This window comes from Urocitellus parryii, chromosome 5 (genome assembly GCF_045843805.1).
Source record: "Urocitellus parryii isolate mUroPar1 chromosome 5, mUroPar1.hap1, whole genome shotgun sequence".
Taxonomy (NCBI): Eukaryota; Metazoa; Chordata; class Mammalia; order Rodentia; family Sciuridae; genus Urocitellus; species Urocitellus parryii.
In genome coordinates, this window is record NC_135535.1 from 8885418 (window position 1) to 8900802 (window position 15385).

General features: G+C 35.7%; 1 protein-coding gene across 1 annotated transcript in view; it reads left to right on the top strand.

Annotated features, from left to right (window-relative positions):
• The window catches only part of Enthd1 (ENTH domain containing 1), a 113005-nt gene that overhangs the window by 25360 nt on the left and 72260 nt on the right, over positions 1–15385 (top strand). The window contains exon 3 of the mRNA XM_026405979.2: positions 2607–2615. Coding sequence (XP_026261764.1) covers positions 2607–2615 — 9 coding nt within the window. The remainder of the gene's footprint in view (positions 1–2606; positions 2616–15385) is intronic.

Genomic DNA, 15385 nt, shown 5'->3' on the forward strand with positions numbered 1-15385 from the left:
AAAAAGGGAGTTATTTATAATACTATAATAAAAATCAGGAGAAAATAGAGTGATCTTTTCTAACAAATTGATAGAATATAAAGGAATATCATTTTGTCCTAACTTCTCTAATACAAACTTTGTTGGTAGGTTGTACATAAGGAATGGACAGTTTGAGGAAGCAAAAATATTAATGAAGTATGAATTTGATAACTGTCCTCCACCAGGCGACCAGCATGCTGGTTTCATTAAAGAGGTTCGTGGCATAGAAGTTAACTAGTGAGATCAAAATAAAACACACAGACTCAATTACCTTTTTCTATGACCAGGTCCGAGACGGCTCTCACCTCTCTGGCTATCACCTCGAACCACCCAGTGGGGCAGCAAGGCTTACTCAGGGCTAGCAGGAGAGAGAGAGAGAGCATGCCAGGGAGTGGCCTTTTATTGGGGAACAAGAAATTCAGGGGAAAATTCCATCCAATGAAGGTCGAGGGGGGCAGCATTCCAAGGTCAGGGTCAGTCACACCCCCACACAGACAGGCTCTCGCACCTGGAGAGGGTGGGGATAGCTCCAACACAGTTTGGCCAAAACGCCTCACACCCAATCTGGGAGGTGTCTAATCACGTGCGAGAATGGCTTCCCACACTGTCCCTTGAAAGGAATTAAGCTTGGTGCCACAAATGAGGACACAGTAGGAGTAGGGGTTTGCCTCCTAGTTTTACATGTGGTTATGGACTGAGTGTTTGTACCACTCCCTGCCACCAAATTCATTTGTTGAACTCTAATCCTCAGTGTAACAAGGTGATGGCCCTGGGAGATGATTAGGCCATGAGGGTAGAAACCTCATGAATGGTATTAGTACCCTTATGAAAGAGACCCCAGAGAGCTCCGCTCACCCTCTTTTTGGTGTTGGAAGTTACAACAAGTCGGAAGTCTGTAACCCAGAAGAGGATTCTCCCCAGAACCTGACCATGCTGTCACCCTGATCTCATACTTCTAGCCTCCAAAAATGAAAGTCTGTTTCTTTAAGTCACCCATTTTATGGTACTTTGTTATTAGCTGCCCAAGCAGACTAAGACATCTATTAAGATCCTGAAGCTGGGCATGGTGTTGCATGCCTGTAATCCAAGCAGCTGGGAGGCTGAGACAGGACGATTGCAAGTTCAAAGCCAGCCTTAGCAATGGTGAGGTGCTAAGTAACTCAGTGAGACCCTGTCTCTAAATAAAATACAGAATAGGGCTAGGGATGTGGTTCAGTGATTGAGTGCGCCTGAGTTCAATCCCCAGTAACAAAAAAAAAAAAAAAAAAAGAAAGAAAGAAAGAAAAAAGATCCTGAAAGAGATGCTGGTAGTCAATATAAATAGCTCATTCCAAGTGTCAGTTAAATGTGGAAATTTAAAAATGTTATTAGTAAAATCAATACAAACCAATCCTATCCCCCCCCCAATCGTGCTTTTCTGACTTAGTCAAGAGTTCTTACATGTTCATTCAAGACTTATTTATGGATTGGAAAGTAGAAAGGCATTCATAGAAGTTGCCATTGTAATTATAACAATAAATGCCATCCAAATGCTTCTTAAAGTAGTGGAACTTCTTTAGGGGACACATTTCTTTTGAAATAAATCTCCAAAAGAGATAGTGACCCATTCTGAAATTTTCTCATGAAGGTTTGAATTCAGACTGACATGAACAGCAGAGTAAAATAACCAATTATGACTCATCCAGAGTTTCTTATCCCTTTGCTACTTCTTTATCACCTTCTTGTTCTTCCTTCTTCCATTACTTGTCTCATTTCCTTCCTCTTTTATTATAAACACATAATTATTGAATGTTATTATTTGAAATTTAGATACCCAGCAGAAATTTGGAACTATAGCAGTGAATGAGATAAAGTTCCCTTCAAAGCCAAGTATGGAGGGCATGTACCTATAATCCCAGCTATTAGGAAGGCTGAGGCAGGAGGATCACTTGAGCCCAGGAGTTTGAGCCCAGCCTGGGCAACATAGCAAGACCTCATCGCCCAAAAAAAAAAAAAAAAAAAAAAAGTTCCTTTAATTGTGGAACTGTCACTTTAGTGACAGAGACAGATACTAAACGCACATAAACAAAATAGATATAAAATATAGCAAGTCTTATAAAGAAGGGGAAAATAGGGTCAGGGAACAGAGCAACAGGGATGGCTGTGTTTTAGGGTAGGTAGAGAGGGGAGGCCTTCTGGAGGAGCTAAGTATTTAAACAGACCTGGAGGGTAGTATAGGAGTAATCCATGCACAGCAGGCAAATGCTTTGACACTAGAGCAGATGTGGCATGGGAAGTTGTGAGCTTAGGAAGTGAGTCCCTAAATCGCTATAGTGCTTACTCATTTCTGAGCCATTTTTATGAGTCTTATAAGAAACTATAGTTTATTGCCTTGTAGTCCTAGATTGAAGCTTTTTTTTTTTTAACCCAAAATGATACTCCCCAGCTTTATGACACATCTTATTTACCAGGCTGAGCTCTGAGTGATTTTTAACATTTAAAAAAATCATATTTTGTCACAATTTATTCGTTTAATACAATAAACGTGCATTGAAATAAATAAATAGCCCTTACTGTCTTCCAGATACTATCAGACACTTTTCTAGGGAAGGTAAGTAAATTGGGGGTATTTTTGCTCTCATGGAAGTTATATCTTGAGGTACGCTGTGTGCTTTCAAGTCTGTTTCACATAAAAATTTTTCCAAGAGTGTTTTGGCCCATGATGGTATCATTGAATTAAATCTATATAAAGTACCACTTAGAGTGAATAGTGAATGTTTGGATGTAAAGGCACAGAAAACATACATTGGCGAAAAGATAGCCTCTTCAACAAATGCTGCTGGGAAAACTGAAAATCCATGTGCAGCAAATTGAAATTAAGCCACTTTCTCTCACCTTGCACAAAACTCAACTTAAAGTGGATCAAGGACCTAGGAATTAGACCAGAGACCCTGTGCCTAATGGAAGAAAAAGTAGGCCCAAATCTTCATCATGTTGCATTAGGTCCTGACTTCCTTATCCTAAAGCACAAGAAATAAAATCAAGAATTAATAAATGGGATGGACTCAAACTAAAAAGCTTCTCAACAAAGGAAACAATAAAAATAATGTGAAGAAAGAGCCCACAAAGTGGGAGAATGATTTTATTACATGCACATCAAATAGAGCACTAATTTCCAGGATATATAAAGAGCCAAAAAACTCAACACCAAAAGAATAAATAACCCAATCAATAAATGGGCTAAGGAAATGAACAGACACTTCACAAAAGATATAATACGGTCACAACAGTTACTAATAGGGCATTATGTAAAATTGTGGATGTGTAACAACGTGATTCTGCAATCTGCATTTGGGGTAAAAATTGGGAGTTCATAACCCACTTCAATCTAATGTATGAAATATGATATGTCAAGAGCTTTGTAATGTTGTGAACAACCAATAAAAAAAGATATACAGTCAGTCAACAAATATATGAAAAAACATTCAACTTCACTAGTAATTAGAGAAATGCAAATCAAAACTACTCCAAGATTCCATCTCACTTCAGTCAGAATGACAATTATCAAGAATACAAGCAACAATAAGTGTTGGCAAGGATGCGGGGGCGGGGAAGGTACACTCATACATTGCTGGTGGGACGGCAAATTGGTGCAATCACTCTGGAGTTGCAATCTGGAGTTGGAGGTTCCTTAAGAAAGTTGAAATGGAACCACCATTTGACCCAGCAATCCCACTCATGAGTCTATATCCAAAGGACTTAAAATCAGCATACAATAGTGACAGAGTCACATGAGTATTTATAGAAGCTCAGTTCACATTAGCCAAACTGTGGAACCAACCTAGATGCCCTTCAATAGATGAACAGATAAAGAAACTATGATATATAAACACAATGGAATATTACTCAGCTTTAAAAGAGAATAAAATTATGGCATTTGCAGGTAAATGGATGAAGTTGGAGAATATCTTGCTAAGCGAAGTAAGCCAGTCCCCAAAAACCAAAGGCCAAATGTTCTCCCTGATATGTGAGTGCTGATCCATAATAGGAGGTGGCATGGGATGAGTGGAGGAACTTTGGGCAAAGGGAAGGGAGGAGCAGGGAGGGGACATGGGGTCAGGAAAGATGATGGAATGAGACAGACATCATTACCCTAGGTACATGTATGACTGCACATATGATGCAACTTTACATCATATACTACCAGAGAAATGAAAAGCTGTGCTCCATTTGTGTACAATGAACCAAAATGCATTCTGCTGTCACATATAACTAATTAGAACAAATAAAAAAATTACTGTAAATTTGTTTAAAAATCTGTTAAGATTATTTGTATTTTATCTATTCATTGTTTATCTGGTAGATGCATACATGTATATATTGGTGTTCAGAAAAGGTTAACTAAGTTAGAGCTGGGGTTGTAGCTCAGTGGCAGAGCACTTGCCTTGAATGTGTGAGGCACTGGGTTCGATTCTCAGCACCATATATAAATAAAAAATAAAGGTTTGTCAACAACTAAAATGAATGAAATAAATAAAATTTTTTAAAAAAGTTTAAGTAAACAGTCATACTAACTGTTTCCATGTAGGTATTTGAATCTAAAGTGTACTCTTTTTTTGGTATCAGGGATTGAACTCAGTGGCACTCAACCACTGAGCCACATCCCAGCCACATCCTTATTTTGTGTTATATTTAGACTCACTGGTTGCTTAGCACCTCGTTTTTGCTGAGGCTGGCTTTGAACTCACGATCTACCTGTCTCGCCTCCTGAGCTTGCAGGGATTATAGGTGTGTGCCACTGCACCCAACTAAAGTGTATTTTAAAGTAATAAATAAAACTGACAGTTTGTTGGAGTTGGTAAAAGATAAGAATATAAATTGGAGGGCATTATTCTTGTGGGACAAGACAATGAAAACTTGGATAGATAGAGATGGATAGATCAGTCAGAATTAGGTGTATTTAAAAGTGATACTAGGAGTGGCCATAAAAATATTAGTAACTTAAACATAATGGGAATTTCTTTCTTTCTTCTAAAATAATTAGTGGAGGTATCCTAGAACTGATGTGACTTTTTACAACATCAGGGGCTCCTGGGCTCTGTCCGACTTTTTGCTGTACCAAACTCCGCATTTAACTTCCACCTCATGATTCATAGCTGCTTGAGCTCCAGCTATCATGTTTGCATTCTCACCAGTAGGAAAGAGGAAATGTTGGAAAAATGAGATTCTTCTTTCCTTTATGGGCATTTATTGAAAGCTGTGTATAACATCTTGGCTTACATATTGTTTAGCACTTAGTCACTTCTAGCTGCAGCAGAGGCTGAGAAATGTAGTCTACCCTGGGTAGTCTACCCTGGGTAACAGTGTGCCCAGATGAAAGTTAAAGATTCTGTTATTAAGAAAGAATAGGAGAATAAATATAGGAGATAACAAATAGTCCATATCATAGTGGAAAATAATACAAGCAAAAAAATGGGTTAAAAATGGTAATTTCTGGTGGTTTGACTAAATAGACTAAAAACTATAAACTTGAATAGGTAGAAAAAACATGTGCAGATAGTTTAGAGTTCTTAGAGCAATTCATAAAGGACACAATAAACAGTATTTATAAATTTCAATTTGATAGGACAAGGAACCATTGTAGGCCTTGAAGAACAGAAGGGGATTTAACTTAGTCACACAACTTAGCTTTCTTATTACTGAAAACAGCTGTTGATTGAAGATAATCCTTACTGCTTTGTGAATTGAAGAAGACAGGAATTGGAGGGAAGCTTTGTGAGAAACTTGTTTTAGTCCAGGCATAGGACCTACTCCAGGGTTATGGAAATGAGCGTACAGTAATGTTTAAAGATAGCTCAGCATATGGAGAGGCCATAGGGTAAATGGACAACATATTGGAGAAGGAAGGGAGAAATTGAAAATGACACCAGCATTTGAGTTAGAGAAAATAGAGATGAGAGATGGTATCTTACAGGTAAATTTCCATCAGAAGGAATTTAAAGATGTTTCTACATTAGTTACAGTGGAATGCAAAATTGAATGCATTGCTAGAAATCTGAATCCCAGGCTTTGGGATCTAGAGCTGAGACAGCTGCGCCTAGCTTCTTTGGTAAATTAGCAAGGGAAAAGAGGTACTTTGAAGAAGGTTTTATAAACATATCACCACCACCACCACCCCTGCCATTCCTGAATGTTTCCCCCAAATTTTAATTTGGGTAGATAGCTTGGGTGGTTTTTGTATGGATGATTTTGATTTTGAAGGAAGAGATGAGCTGAAGAATAATTGCTGCTTGATGGCAAAAAAGAAAACTACAAAAAGCACAATTACAACTTAGCTTCTCTGAGCTGTATGCATCAGAGATAGTCTCTTTTCTTAGAGGCAGTAATTATTATTAAAACTATCTCCAGAGACATTGCTTACAACTAGACCAGCAAAACATTACCCATGTTGGTCATCTAATTTTCCATAAAGAGCTCTTTAGTGGTACTATTATTTGCAGTACAGCTTTTTCTATACTAAGAAGGATTATTCTGGGCTACATTAAATGTAATAGCATTCTTCATCATGGAAATATTTTATTTCCCTGCAAATAGCATATGATTGCTGCTGAACCAAAAGTTATATTGTGAGGTTGTTGTCATGCTTGTATAATTCACACTCCTAATGGTGTGTTGCTACTTCCTACAGTTAACTTTGTACTAACAGTTGACATAGAGTCATGGGTTGGCTTATCACATGTAGACAAGATGACAAGATGACAGGGCTTATAATTGAAGTTGTGGTTGCTACTAAAACATTTGCACTTATGAATGTCAAGAAGTTGATTTTTTTTAAATTTAAAAGTAAAAATGTACAAAAGAGAAAAAAATCCAAAAATTTATGTTCTCTGACCTCAAACCAACCATTATTAACATCTTGGAATATTTGCTTTCAGTCTGCATCATTCTATTCTTGTAAAAACAATATAGCCTTATTATAAAGAATCAGTTACTTCCAACCTCATTACTTAATAGTCATCATAAATGTAGGGTGAACATAATTCTAGGCAAGCATACATATAGAGAGATGGATGGCATTGAGAGATGGGTAGTTAGAAGTTATTTTTGTAAAAACAGTGTACTACATGCTATTTTTTAAGTAAACAATATTAAAGGGCTACTTCTAGCAGTAAAATTAACTAGGAGCTCCCTCTATTGCACAATAGCCAAAAGCTGCAAATGACAACATTATCTGGGGCATTATTGCCTCATAATAAGAGCTATGAGAATTCTCCAAGGATCTTTTCTTCCAAAAATTTTAATGTGATGGTTTGGATATGAGACATCCTTTAAAAGCTCATGGTGCAGTGCAGGAATGTTCAGAGGCGAAATAATTAGATTATGAGATCTATAATCTAACCAAATGGATTATTCGTTGGTGTACTGTAGGCAGGTGGGGTTTGGTTGAAGGAAGTGGGACATCGGGGGCATGCTCTTGGGGATTATATCTTGTCTCTGCTTCCTAGCTGCCATGAACTGAACAGCTGTCTTATGTCATGCCCTTCTGCCATGTGTTCTGCCTCACCTTGGGCCCAGAGCAATGGAGTCGGCTGACCATGAGCTGAACCTCTGAAACTGCGAGCCCAAATAAACTTCGTCCTCTAAACAGTTCTTATTAGGATTTTTGGTCACAGTGACAAAAGGCCAACTAATACATTTAAATAAGTAAATGAAATAAGAACAGAACATATGAACTGGGACCAGAGTAACTTGGAGCTGATGCCTATGAGAAGCTTTAGGTATTGAGTTACTTCAGGGCATAAGAAGTTAAGAAAGTGAATTTGGGGCCTGCCTTGAATATTAGGAACAAAAGCCTTGGATTACTGGGCTGAACCCAGGCCCTCAAAAGGGGCTGAAGTGATCTCAGTTTTTTTGCAGAAGACAGCAGACTCAATGCACAAGTTAGGGTCATGGGACTTTCACCAATTAAAAATCAAGCAATGAGATTATCATCCAGCAGAAAGTAAGCAGCAAAGAACATCTTTGGTTTCCCAAAGATGGTAGACATTGAAAAAGTAAAATATGAAGCCACTATATATTTAAATATTTAAATCAAAAAGGATATAATCATATCAAGAAATTATTAGGACTGGATTACTAGTAATTTGGAAAAAACATACAGGAGTGAGCAATACCATTGAAATAATAATATGTCCAAAAATATGTTCAAAAAGAAGAAAATGGTAGATTATTGTTTGGAAGAGAGAGAATTATAAGTAAATAGTTTCTCTATAAAATATTAATGTTTAATTTTTGAGTGAAAAAAAAGATATCTGAAACAGTGGGTGGCCATGACATATAAGTTGGAGGTGGGCGGGTTTACAGAATTGTATTCCAAAGGTCTTTGTATATTTTGAAAGAAGATTAAAAATATTACTTAACTGTAAACTCTTAAGGATAGACTTAAGGATAAATTTTCAAGATAGAAGAGAAACAGAATGCATAAATTTTAAACAAGTGGCAAGAAAAAATGGAGTGAGAATAAAAAGAAGAAGAAAATGGGACAAATGGAAATAAAAAAGTGAAATGATTGAAATAAGTCAAAATATATTAATCACAATAATTATCAGTAAATTAAATTCCTCTGTTAAAAGGCAGAGATTATCAAATTGGGGAAAAAGAAATTCTGATGTATGTTGAAAGTTTGCATCAAGGTTGAAAGCAAATTGATGGAAAAGGATAACTGAGGCTTATTCTAACTAAAAGAAAGCTGGTATCACTGTATTAATATCATACAAAGATAAAATGTTCAATTCCCAAGAAGATAAATTTATTTATGTTTGAATTGTATGAGCAAAAGTTGGCAGAAATATAGAAAAGAATTAAGACATCTATTGTCAAAATAGATGTTCAAAACATCTCTTTCAACTGTTGATAGGCAAAGTTCATCAAACATTTTCAAAAATTTGCATTTTTAATTGATAACATATATGCTGTAAGGAAACTCTTTACATTTCAAAAAAATCTATCATATGCAGACCACTTTTTAAAATTTTTACCAAAATGCAATTAAGTTTGGAGATAAGAAAAAAATAGAAGTTAAAAATTTCCATGTAGTAGAATATGAAAGTATTTCTTTGGAATCAAGTAGAAGAAAAGCATTACCATTATTCTTGCTAAATCAGCTTTGTACTAGAAGTTTCACCCATAATAGTAAAACAAGTAACAGAAGGTAAATTGTAAGTATTGAATGGAAGAAACAAATATCATTTGCTGATGATAGGATTTGTATAGATAAAACTTGAAAAGATTAACAGATATTAAAAACAATAGGAGTTTTAGTAAAATGGCTGGCTAGAACATCAAGGTATAAAATCAAGTTACATTCTAAATATTGGATACAAATATTAAACATCATTTTTTAAAAGGCACCATTTGCCACCATTTGTAATAAGTAAAAATCATGATCTACTTAGGAATAAATCTAATCTTTGGCCCTTGCCCACTGGACTATGAGCACACATCTTTTCCTTATGTGAGAATTAAAAACGTCTGCAGACATGGCCAGATGTCCCCTGGGGACCAAAATTTCCCCTAATTAGGAACTGCTAATTCAGTGCAATTACAGTCAAATCCAAAAAAGGATTGTAAATTTAAATTTGAAAGCTAGGTGTAGTGGCCCATGCAACTTGGGAGGCTGAAGCAGGAGAATCACAAATTGGAGGCCAGCCTCAGCAATTAGCAAGACCCTTTCTCAAAAAATAAAGAGTTGGAGATGAAACTCAGTGGTAGAGATCCCCTGGGTTCAATCCCTGTAACAAAAAATAAAATGAATTTGATGAGCTGACAATACAGTTAATCTGGAAAAAATCAAAAGATCAAAAATAGACAAGACATTCCTGGAAAAGACTAAAGTGAAGGGCTTGTCTTTCTAAATAATCACACTAAAACTATGTAATCACAGTGTGGTTTCAATGCAGGATAGGTGCGTGGACTATTGAGATGATATATGAACTGCTTGGTAAATAACAGTGGGATAATTATCTGTATTGAATAAAATGAAATCAGGACTCTTCCTCATAACAGGCACACAAAAAAATTCTATTTGAAATAAGGACTTAAAGGAAAAAAGCAAAATTTAAAAATGTTTAGAAGAAAATTTAGACAAATATCTTAAAAATTTTTTTAAAAATATTTTTCTTTAGTTGTAGATGAAAAGACTTTATTTTATTTATTTATGTGGTTGCTGAGGATCAAACCCAGTTCCTTACACATGCTAGGCAAGCGCTCTACCACTGAGCCACAACCCTAGCCCTGAGAAGCTTTTCCCCTAGTTTCTTCTCTGGTAGATTTATGTTGAAATCTTTAATCCATTTTGAGTTGATTTTTGCATGTGGGGTGAAATAAGAGTCCAATTTCACTATTCTGCGTGTGAATATCCAATTCTCCTAGGATCATTTACTGAAGAAACTGTCCTTTCCTCTTGTGTGTTCTTGGCACCTTTGTTGAAGATCAGTTGACTGTAAATGTATGGACTTATTCCTAGGTTGTCTGTTCTTTTCCAGGGATATACATGTCTGATTTTGTGCCAGTAATCATATGCTTTGATTAACTTCTGTGGAAGGTTTCTTAATTTTTATTAATTTTATTTTTTAACCTTTGTTTTATTTCTTTATTTATATGTGGTACTGAGGATTGAACCCAATGCCTGACACATGGTAGGCAAGTGCTCTACCACTGAGCTATAACCCCAGTTTATTTTAATTTTTATTCTAATTAATTATACATGATGGCAGAATGCTTTTTGATTCATTTTACACAAATGGAGCAAGATTTTTCACTTCTCTGGTACAAAGTAGGTTCACACCATTCGTGTAATCATATCTGTACCTAGAATAATGATGTCTGTCTCATTCCACCATCTTTCCTATCCCCATGCTCCATCCCTTCCCATCCCTCCCCTTTGCCCAATCCAAAGTTCTTCCTCTCATCCCATGCCATTCTCCCCATTATGGATTATCATCCAATTATCAGAGAAAACATTTGGCCTTTGGTTTTTGGGGATTGACTTACTTTGCTTAGCATGATAGTCTCCAACTCCATCCATTTACCTGCAAATGCCATATTTTCATTCTCTTTTATTGCTGAGTAATATTCCATTGTGTGTATATACCACAGTTTATTTTTCATTCAGCTATTGAAGGGCATCTAGGTTGGTTCCACAGTTTGTCTATTGTGAATTGTGCTGCTATAAGCATTGATGTGGCTGAGTCACTATAGTATGCTGTTTTAAAGTCCTTTGGGTATAGACCATCTGTTTCCATGTAAGATTGTTGTCATAATTTTTTTTCTTTTTTTCCCTTCTGGTTCTGAGGATCCTCACATCTGCTAGGTAAGTGCTCTAATGCTGAGCTACACCCCATTTTCACTCTGCCAAGGTTAAGGCACTCATTCCCCCAGCTTGGGAAGGTTGGTGGCTGAGTTCTTCTGCAAGAATTCCTGACAGCCAAAGAGAGCCTATTTGCCTAAGGTCATTCTCCCTCCTTGAGGAAACCTACATCCAATGACTTCTGGATATGGTCCAGCCCCCTTGGTTCCAGGCAGGACAACTGTGAAGAGATATTCCAGTCTCTCTACTTCCAGAAGGATTGGCTAAGCCCTCTTTTATAATCACATCACAACCCAGTCCTGCCCGCCTCAGTCCTCATGGATATTGTTTCCAAGAGCACTTCCTAATGAACCCCCCATGTAGAAATATGTCTTAAGAGTGTATCCTGGGAAGCCCAACCTGCAACAGATATAAAATACAGGACATCAATAATATGTGTTCATAGTGAAACAGAGAATAGAGGATAAAGCAAGGGGGTATAATGTTAACAATTGGTGATCTGGATGATGAGTATATAGGATTTTGTTTTTGTATTCTTGTAACTTTTCTGTATTTTGAAATTATGACAAAATAAAAGTTTTAAAAATAGAACAAATACCAGTTACCTGAAGATACTTTTGTGTAATTATGCTCTGAGACAATGAAATTGGAGTCAACTTCTTCTAAACTTCTGATTCTGCAAAAATTAGATATAAACTTAATCACTGGGGGACTTTACATTTATATCTTATCAGTTCTCCATCAGCCCACTGAATATTTTCCATGATGGGGTACATTGTCTATTATAAGAAACTTTTAAGTAAATGACTTAATTTACTTAAATGATACCTGAAAGGATACTGTCAATCCATAGCAACAATGTTAATCAGATGTTAAATAATAAATGTAACAGCTTGGAAATTTGTTCATTTTGTGGAGCATTTCAGTTCCAAAACACACTATTGCATTGCGCATGTCTAACAGTCTGTCAGTTTGATATCTCATCTAAGATCTATCGCAGGGTTTACCAGTTCTGCCTTGAAGTATTATCTGAATGCTGCAGGCTCAACGGGGTCTATAGCTTCTCTCTAGATAGTTTCTACTCCTGCTTAGGACCTCAATATCTGGGCACTCATCTTCGAACACCCCACAGCACCATTTCCTGCAGGGTCTTTACTTTTTTTTCCTCTGAGGTTTCTCACTTGGTTTGATGCCAGAGGGACTTTATTTCTGCTAAGGAACTAAATTTGTGTCCTCCCCTTTTATTTCTTTTGAAAATCCAGAAATGTTGTATTGTCATCTAATCTTACTAAGCACACCTCACTCACTTGCAGTGTTTAGCTGATGGCAAAAATAAAATAAATAAATACAAAGAATGACTTTCCATAGACTTAACTATGTGCTAACTGCCTTCCTTCTTGCACTATAAGATAGGTTTCTTACATTTTAGTTCTTCTAGGCCAAAATGCATCCCCAAAGATGCAAAATATTTTTCTTTCATAATTCTTGCTATTCTTCAGTTTCTCTAACAATTTTCTTTAAAATTGGCCTTTTGAAAATGTTATTAAATCTGCTTCCCTAATGTCTAACCCTAAGTCCATATCATATCACAGAGAATTTTGGTGCTGAATGCTAAAGGGGCAATAATACGCCTCCTGATTAAATCCATGGAAAGAAGATGAATGAGTTAAGCCCCAGTCACCACTGTTTGCCAGTGTTCATACACCCAAGCCCCAAATAAGCTCATTTTAATTATTCATTTTCATGTGAGGTTGCAACATATGAAAAGCTACAGCCATAAATAAAAAGTTCTTGTTATTTCCTCAGTATCCCTGATATATGCGTAACTTGCCAATAGTTCCTTCTGCTTGGAATAATTTTTCTCTTCCTTTACAGTGGTTGGAATCCTAGCCAGCCTTCAAAACCTTGTTCAAATTTGCTTCCTGTTTCAGGTTCTTCTTACAGTTAGTTCATTCAAGAAAGTTCATTATATAATTCTTCTCATTGTTTCCTATAAGTCTGTATGCTAATCTTATCTTTCCACTCAGGCTATAAGTTTTTTTGAGGGCAAAGACCATGTCTCATACCATTGCTTTTTGAAGTATTTTTCTTGTATAATTTCTAAAATGATTTTGAAAAATTATGTACCTCCTCATACATTTTTAGATTGATGTGGAATTTTATAAGAATGAATAACTTCAAAGGGAATAATTCTGGCCTATTATAAATATTGACATTAAAGACAGAAGAAAAGAAAAATAAACTGGACTAAGTTTTATTCAAGAGTATCTAAGGGAATCTAAATACCATTGGGATTGGTACCTATAATCATTCATTTGAAAACAACACAAGAAGTCTTTATCTGCTGGAAATTTTAACATCATTCTCTTTTTATCCTTGAAGTCATAGTTTTATTCCACATTCCTTTCCAAATCTTATCCTTATATAAGCTGTTTTTGTGCTCAAAGTCTTTTCACATCAAATATGTACATAAATTGAAATTATTTTTCAAAATCTTCTGTGAGCAAAGGTTTTAAGTGATAAAATATTCCTTCTAGATTGATTTCTTATTACAGTTATTGTTATTACACAACCACAATCTGTCAAAACCATGTGAATGCATTGTAAAAACTATCAAACATATATAAAATACTTACCAAACATAAAGAATATACTTTTATTGGAAATGCATGCTTTTATGAGATACATGGGATTATTCCTTTACCTACATATGAATATTACTTATTGATAGATATAAGCAGGTTCAGTATAAATTCTGTTTTACATTTTTATAGATGCAAATACTATAAAAACTTGTTCATATGAATTATAGGTGGGACTAGAAGGTGCTTTATTATAGTACTGTCAGTTTATGAATTCCTTCAGAGTAATATATCAAAATTATTTATTTATTATAAAAACATTTTTCATCTCTTGTTGACTGTTAACTAAGTCTTTTTTTCAGTTATTGAAAGCAAAGAATTGAAGCATCTTCCTTAAAAAAAGTTTTATTAAAATAGCCATTAGGAGTAATTTCTTAATTTTGGAAGTAAACCCCAAAATGTTACTAAAATTTACCAAATAACTATTAATTAAGCCTATTATACTTTAATTTAACTTAATATATTCAGAAACTGGGAAAATAAAAATGTTAATTGCAATATAGCTGTAAATACAATAATTTTTTGATAAAGTGATTTTATTGTAGCATGTGGTTTAAATATATTTTTATCAACTCTTCAGAACTGCAGATTTGGTTCATTTAATTTTTGGAAAGTACCTATCATATAACCTAGTTGACAAAGCCAACTCTCATTGTCTGAAACAACGAGCCAAGTTGGATTTAAAGTTTTGTTTTCCCATAAAATATATATTTATTTGAATAAATGTGAAAATAGACATTGTTCTGATTACCTTCACACTACTGAGTTCTGTTCCTAAGGTGGAGAACTCAGGCTTGGAGCTTTGTCACAGTTCCCTGTGTTGATGACATAAAGATCCTGCCCCAGGCTTTCATTTACTGTGCTCTCAGTGATCTCTTCCTTAGGAATGATGCATTGTTTCACAATATTTGGGAGATGAAAATCACAAAGACATCAAGTGAAACTTGTCACCTGTCCTGCTGCCCCATACTTTAATACTGTATATCTGAATACCAAACACCTGTATGGACCAAAACACCCTGTTATTTGTGGCATGCTTTGCCATCAAAAGAATATGTGTGAGACAGGATGCTGGGGTTTTTTGGGCCTTGATAAAGGAGTCCTCCCTAATGTAGTGTTTTTCCCCCGACTGTTGTTTGTCACCGTAGAAGTTCTTATGCTTTGCAGTTTAATAAAATGAATGAAGGGACATGTCTTTCTTTTGTAAAGTGGGGATAAATTGATTATGAATGTGATGGGGAGAAGACCTAGCCTGCAGCCTCTATGTAGTTGCATCCTCAGACAGATGGGTTTTTGGAAAGAATATAAGCAAGCATTTTGGATATGTAAAGTGATTGCTTTAAAAGGGTTTGTCCCCACCTGGGAAATCTTTATG